Consider the following 7,825-nt stretch of genomic DNA (forward strand, 5'->3'; position numbering starts at 1 on the left):
GAAATGAGAAAGATGTAGGGTTGTCGTACGAAAAAGAATAGAAACAAGACCATGTAGTGTGTGCTGTGACATCTTTAATGAATTCACTCATACAGACTTAGCATTAAATCATCCGTACTTTGCACTATATTCTAGACATTATGTGTTTTATACTCTAGAAGATGCTGCAATGTAATGATGATGTATTGCTCAGTCTGTATGAGTAAATTCATGAAAGATGTCACAACACACCCTACATCGTCTTGTTTCTTTTCTTTTTCGTTCGACAACCCCACATATTTCTCATTTTTCAAAATATTTTTCATACTTTTAGATATACCCCACCCTTTATCAGTTTGGATATGCCATTGATTCTACCGTATCAGTCAATTAGAAGCCATTAGAGTGGTCGCGCCTATAAAAGCAGGAGTGTCCCGTAACATTGTGAAGTTTAACCCCCATTTCTAGAGGATACTATGCGCCCTGTCAATGATCTTAAGAGCCGTACATTGCATCAGGAAGTGATAACTGCGTCTCCTATGTAAAGAAATACCAGAGAAAACGATATACGTATATTAAGTGATGGTTATTTCAATGTGGCTAATGAAAAGAAACGAAAATGTTATGTTCTATCTCCCTGTCTGCGAAAAGATCTTTGAAACAAGCATACAAAAATTACTTCTTGTTGTTTAGCAGTATATTGTTGAGTATGTATCCTTTCTCGGCTATAGTTGTTAGGGAACCACTGACCATAGCTTTTCACTTAGTTTTATCTTGAGCAACGATGTACCAGTTTACCTCTTAAACATTAGACTCGACCCAGTCTCTCCCCGCCTTCGTCATTCCTCGGATTGTCGATCATCGCCGTGGAGAGACTGGTGTTAGACCGCCTTCTTCCGGTGCAATTAACTTTGAAGAGGTCATACCTTCTAACAAACAGGGTAACGTAAACGGATCCCGGGATCCGTTTAGTGGTCGCTGATTGTATCATAATATCGTGATTTGTTAGTAAGTGGTATCCAATTCTTCTACAGTGTAAATACGTATGCCATGCCTGTTGCTAGGCCATACAGTGTCTAGTGTACGGCAAAACAACAGGTTTTCTAAGAAACGGTGCGTCAAAAACATTCCATTCTTTACTAGGTAGCTAACGACAACGCATTCTAGTTGTTAGTTCAGTAGAGCAGCCTAGAGATCTCTCCACTCTAGTGTACAGTGTTCAGTCGGTGATCATTCCCAGTGTAAGGTACAATTGACCATGCAGACCAAAGATCAGTCCGTTGGTGCCACTACAGCTTTACTTCACGAATGATCATTATTATTCTAGACGCACTGATCGAATCCGTCACTAGGCATTGAGATCTCTAACGTACAACTTACGCAGGTTTGAAAATCATTGAGATCGGCACGCAGTCTGAAGGTTCGTTGACAAACGACGTCCAGGCAGAAGTAAGTAAACTATTGCAATCACACCAGAAGCCTCCTCTACTCGAAGCTGACGTAGGAAAGGTGGTCAGAGATGTCTTCGGGGGAAAGTACAAAGAAAGAAGACAAAGCACAAAGGAAACAGTGTCTACAAGTATTTCGGCCTGAAAAGGAAGCGTGTGAACGACGACATAGCACATGACTCTTCTAAGAGACCGTGTTCTTCTGGCCTTCCTAGCACAAACATAAATGTAGTCGACCTCTTGGAGAAATACGGCAGCAAACGGCGAGCTGGAAAGTGAGAGGCAACAGCGACTGAACCTGGAGAGACAACTTCGTGAATTAGTTCAACAAAACCAAATGCAGGTTACAGACCATCAGATACACGTGCCAAAAATTATCAAAAACACATAAGACGAGCAAAGTTTGCTAAAACAACAGTTGCATGTAGTTAGACTACAGTCTGAGGAGGAGATCTTGGATTTACAGAGTCAGTTGCATCTGAGCTGCCTTCAAGTGTCATCATTAAGGAAAGATCTAGATAAGGGCAACCTTGTAGTTCAGATGAAGCAGCAAGGACTATGTCAATTACAAAGGTATCTTGAACAAGCACAATCTGTGAATTGGGATGGAGTGCGGGATACGCTAGATGCTGAACTTGTGACACTTCGACAGACTAAAGGAATATTGTCAACTGGTCCACTCAATCCGTCAGACCGAAGGACAGTTCACCAATTTAAATTTGAAACAGTAAAAGACCTATTCATGTTGACAGCTCCTCACCTAACGACAGTGTTATTTTCTATTGGTCAATATATCACAGATCCAGAACACACTACTCTCTCATCATGACAGTCAAAGACGTTCATAGCCTTTCTGCTCTTTGTGTTCTGGCAAAGAAAGACAGTCCTCATGTAAATGGATTTCAAACTCTTGTTGGACTCATGTTGCTTGCTCGAGGAACTAGCAAGCAGGTCATTACAGGCTTGAATCACATAGGTGTGTCATTGTCATATTATGAAATTCTGCGTTTGGTAGAACAAACAGCTAATGCAATTGCGTCAAGCAATGCCATCCAACATGGAACATGGATAGTTGCCTACGACAACATAAATTTTTACAAACACGTACTGCACGAGAGACAGGGCAGCCACCATGAATCTTGAAACTTCACAAGTCGTTTGGCAACAAAAGTGATGAATCTCCTTTTTGAGAAATTATTGAGTACAGCTGGTATACCACAATGTCGTAGATCATCTCTAAGCCACCAAGACCTACTGCCGACTGATGAAGACGATGAGTACCTTATTCATGCAGCTAGACGTTATGTGAAAAACCTGCTTGTCCATTACTTCAGAAGTTGCAATGGCCTCCTCAAAAGCAGCAATCCTAGACATGGACAGAAGACCAACAAATCAGTTCTTTATCCCATGCCTCTCATGGACATCGACAGCAGCTACATTGACAACAATGTTACAATTTTGGATGACTTTTAAAGAAGACTCAACATTGATGGCATGACTCACCAGTGTGTTATAGGAGATCAGGTGACATGTTCCACCATAAGAGGAGCTAAGCGCAGAAGAGTGGCAGAGTTTAATCCTAGAGACAAATTGACTTGGGCAAAAGAAAACCCTGGTGACTTTCATTTTCAATGGAAGTGTCTCAAGGTCATCTTTCTGCTTTTTTGGGGATCCTCAGATTAACCAGGGTAACTTGCTCAATTTATAGACACTGTAAAGAGGAGAACTGTTACAAGTGATGCCAAGGTATTCCAACAAGGAGATGAAATTGTACAGAATGCACTTGATGCCCACTTGATTGCATCTCTTCTCGACTTCTTGAAGCTTGATCATGAGTCTCATACACTACCACCAGATGAACTTCCACTCACTGAAACAAGGATTAACCAATTAGTAAACTAGTTTGTTGACACAGTCATTGCTGTTCCTACAGAAGAACAACAGCCAGAAGCAGATCATGTCTATAATTTTCACCGCTCATTTGTACATGCTGCACTCTTCTACCATGACCTACGAGATAGTATGAAGATGGACCAGGAATAATTCGGCAATGGCGAATGTGGCTCCTGTTCTTTCTTGCAAGCAGACGACGAAACTACAGTGTTGAAGCAGCAAACTTACTAGCAAATCTGAAAGCTGATTGTTCAAAATGGATGGCACATATTGCAACCTACAATCGTACTATCAATTCCACGGGAATACCAGGCCATGGGAAACCGATTGATCAGACAGTTGAACATCATAATCTCATTATAAAAAATGCACTGAGATTCTCAGGCAGCAACATAACTGAGCACCACCTAAAAGTAGTGAGTCAGTCAGCTCAGATGTTACAGGACTGTGCAGAACTCTATGACGAACAAGTCCAATCTTTTTCGTTCGAAGCGACATACGAGAACTGAAGTACTGCAGGACATAAAACTCTACGAGAAAACAGAGTAACTTGCAAGATACCTTCACGAAACAACAAAGACTTCAACTTTACAATTTCATGCTGAGATTGAGGCATCAGATGAACTTCCTTTTCCCTAACAGACTATTTAGTCTACTATTATATTACATATATGCACACCTCTGGCTGAAAGTGTCATTTAGTCATTCACTAGTTGTATCTGTAACTGTCAGTTTAAAGAACACATTAATTTTGCTGAATTGTCTTCTGTGTGATACTGTAATATACCTGGGCACCTCACATGCCAAAATTGTTTTAGACCAAAAATTCTTATGAATTAACACAATAATGGGATATTAGTCACATGTAAAGCAGCACAAAGTCACCAGGAAACTGCCTTTACAAAAAGCAATCACAAACCCTATGAGTAAAGGCTATCATCAAGTTGTCGCCAAACATACGAGATACGACAATTTCTGCATAAACTTGAACTTGAACTTGACCAAGAACACGAAATGCAGGAAAATCATGAAGTGGCTGAAACACTAGATGATCTTCAGCTATAATAATCAGTAACAAGATCTCAGTCTAACAGACATGTACAAACCTAGCCAGAAGTTAGCTGACACAGCTGTGCACCATGTTAGTAGATGTAGTCATCACTGATGAAATACACATATTCATTATAAAGCAAAAGAAACACACACGCACACACACACACACACACACACACACACACACACACACACACATGCGCGCGCGCGCGCGTCTTTCTACACATATGTCCCCAAGTTACGTATGTCTGCCAGAACATTCAACCAAACACACAACAACAGAATCACACCCAGACATCAAGCTAATGGTAGCAACTCTCAGAAAACACCAGGTAACTTGCAAACACCAGAACGAAAGCTACCATCAAACAGCACATTCGATCGATCAGTACACCTATGACTCTGGGATACCACAAAACACTTACTAAACAGTGGATAAGAAAGTTTTTATAGAAAAATGACCTTGAGCTGCATATAGAATACAACCCACTAGAGTTACATGAAGAAATAGAGACGTCAGATGACATTCAATTTTAATACTAAGCCAGTTTAAGTCTAATTGCCACTTACTATACCCACCTAATCTCATTTTGTGTAGGATATGAGTTGATACTAGAATTACAGAAATCTGCTATAAGCATAAGAAAAAGAAAGAACAATCTGACTACTCGTCTACAAAAGTGAAATTAAGTTAGAAATATCATTTAAGATATGTCTGGCAGAACACTGGCGAACTGGTCTACTGTTGCTAGTAACTTCAGTTGAAAGAAGACTGCTGGTAGTACTAGGAATGTGCAACTCAATTATTTTAAAAATTCGTAAACTGAATTCTTTTGTTACACCTAACAACTCCACGTCTCTTTCTGTACAAAATTTCTGGCATTTTTCACGATATAGTTGATTAAAACATACGGTAGCACAGCTTCTAAGCTTCTCATCTTAAACCCAGAACCCTTAATTGATTGCTTAAATTGAACAAAAGCTCTCCTCAGTGTCTCTTTCTGTGCAGCAATCACTTGTCTTGTTCTAACTGGCACAGAAACAACAAGAAGAGAAGATGAAGGTGTCATCTCAGGATAGAAAATTCTAGGGCGATTAGTACCATTACACACTGAACAGCACAGATCATGTGTTTCAATGATTTCATCTTACTCCAGTATTTTTCTTGTTATGATGTGTCTGAGACATAGATTCCCAGCTACCAGCTTCTGTAATCCTCTGTCACATTCTTTCATATCAGCGTCTCTAACAATAAGCCGTACAAGACAAGAGTTTTACAGGTCTCTTCCCCCTGCGGCCAGACATCTGCACAAACTCTGACCCTGCTTTGGGAAGATGAAATATTATAACTTCTTTTATATTAGGAATATAAATGCCTAAGCCAAATGCACTGGTAGCAACCATTACTCTTTGCAAACCACACTTGAACAACTCATAATGTCTGGTACGACCACCTGCAGTCATCGTAGCATGGTACCGACCAACAGCATGTTGCGTCACCGAATTGCAGCTTCTCATCAAATGACTTAGCCTCGAATTTCCAGACCAGAGAGCGCGCAAAGCGCGCGAACTCCAGTCTGGACCAAGTCGATACTTAAATGATTTCGAAAGTATTTATCAATAGCGATGCTAAATGGTAGTGTAACAGCGTAGGATCGTTTTACCTAGATCAACGTATCATTTGTAAATGCCATGAGACCTCACGAACAAAGAAGAGACGTCTGCAATGGTTGCGGCAATATCTTGGTGGACGGCATGAAACGACGACTTTTTGATTCTTTGGCAGACCGCTAGCTAGTCTAACCGCTCGACTGGCGAGACTACCGCTCGACCAGGTGTCAAAGGTGATGGTCTAGCGATGCTGCTGTGCATGTCCTCTCACCGCAGGCTTCAAAATATCAAAGAACTGAAGCTTCAACTAAAACTAAGATGTGTGCGTGCACCAGAGTCTTCATCACGGCTCTGGCGTGCAGTTAGCCACCCACGCGGGTTTCACACGAGCGCAATTAGCTTTCATGCACTTAGCATAACCAATTACTGCTAAACCAATCAGAATTTACAACCGAAATTCCGGCTATGAGGAGCTGATTGGCTTAGAAGGCTATTTCCGAAATCATTTTAATACCGACTTGGTCCAGACTAGAGTTCTCGCGTTTCGCGCGCACTTTGGTCTGGAAGTTCGAGGCTACAGACTCTGGACGTAATTCAGAATGTCTTCAGATACGCAAAATATCAGAACTTTAGGAAAAGTTTCAAGAGATGAGGTCGATGATAGATTAGAACATAACAAGTAGAAGACAGAACTGAGAGACTTGTTAGAGTCAATGGCGTAGAAAGGATTTGAACGATTCAATGATCCAGATATCACAAGACATTCACTCATGCACAAACAAGAAGTGACGGCTGAGACAACAGACAATGGAGCTGTTGCAGATAGTGCCATAATAGGAACAGACAAGACAAAACGAAGGTAAAACAATTCCTTAAACGATGATCTGAAAGTGGACCCCCATTCTTCTATCAGATGAGCCTCGTCAACAGCAAAGAAAGAAAGAAATTTCTGCAAAGTTCCAGCCAATGCTGTTCTCCAGAAAGGTGCAGTAATGGCCTCAGGCGACATGTAAACTATAGAAATACGCGCTGTAATAGTGTGATGAACACACCAGAGTAGACTATCTCACCCAGCTTGTACTTTTTAGCAAGTATGTCTGAAACTAGTTGCTCATTCTTCAAACGAGTAACTCTAGTCACTCTGATACCTTTAGCAACTAAAGTTGCAACCTTTCAATCAACAAACGTCCAGGAAATGAAAAATAGCGAGAAAAACAATTCTTACAAACATATATTTCTGTTGCTGCCTACCTGATATTCCATAAGAAATATCAGAGGGCTTATCACAATCGATGTACCAGGAAAAATAAGAGCAGAAAGAAGATAACATAGGGATTTTCCTCCTGACGTCTTCATGCAAACAAAGACATCCCTATCAGCAAAGATTTCTCTAGCAGCCTCAGCTTGACCGACTCGAAATGAATCAAAGCCAAAAACTTCTCGTAAGATGCTCTCCAAACGATGAGAAGTTAAAGCGCTCTCAGACGTCGATTCATACTGCATCATAGGACTTTGAAAAATGCGCCAAAAGAGTCTGGATTCTGCGTAAGTCTTATGACACTAATAGCTAAACCCATGCAGGAACCCCAACAACCCTGCCTATAGTTAGAGACGTCTAGATTATTTCTATAAACTTCTTACATGTACATGCTGTCAGAGCTACGAATCATACCTTCTCTTTCAAGATTTCTCAACGACTGAGGCATCTGGCTCGAGACCTCTGGGAAAGAAAATAGTCAATTAGCTACAACTACCTAGATAACCTGCATGTCATTATTGGTTGGATTTTGTTCAGTTGCACTAGAGGTTAATTAATACTAAAGTTAAGTAAACCCATGCAA

The 7,825-nt window shown here is 40.7% G+C and overlaps 1 protein-coding gene across 1 annotated transcript; it reads right to left on the reverse strand.

Annotated features, from left to right (window-relative positions):
* Nucleotides 1-6,558: 6,558 nt before the first annotated feature.
* On the reverse strand, nucleotides 6,559-7,487 carry LOC134188502 (uncharacterized). The gene is made up of 3 exons (XM_062656664.1): nucleotides 7,236-7,487; nucleotides 7,055-7,154; nucleotides 6,559-6,998 (listed from the first exon to the last, which is right to left on the reverse strand). Exons 1-3 carry the CDS (start codon nucleotides 7,485-7,487, stop codon nucleotides 6,559-6,561), a joined length of 792 nt encoding a protein of 263 aa, XP_062512648.1.
* Nucleotides 7,488-7,825: the final 338 nt, after the last annotated feature.

This window comes from Corticium candelabrum, chromosome 13 (genome assembly GCF_963422355.1).
Source record: "Corticium candelabrum chromosome 13, ooCorCand1.1, whole genome shotgun sequence".
NCBI classification, from domain to species: Eukaryota; Metazoa; Porifera; class Homoscleromorpha; order Homosclerophorida; family Plakinidae; genus Corticium; species Corticium candelabrum.

Excerpts from the sequence above, each read along its gene's own strand:
- LOC134188502 (XM_062656664.1), bottom strand. The coding sequence starts at position 7,487 with ATGCAGTATGAATCGACGTCTGAGAGCGCTTTAACTTCTCATCGTTTG. Across the intron at positions 7,155-7,235 it reads TATTTCTTATGGAATATCAG|GTTGCAACTTTAGTTGCTAA; the intron begins GTAGGCAGCAAC and ends GTTGATTGAAAG. Across the intron at positions 6,999-7,054 it reads TGCTAAAAAGTACAAGCTGG|TTTACATGTCGCCTGAGGCC; the intron begins GTGAGATAGTCT and ends GTATTTCTATAG.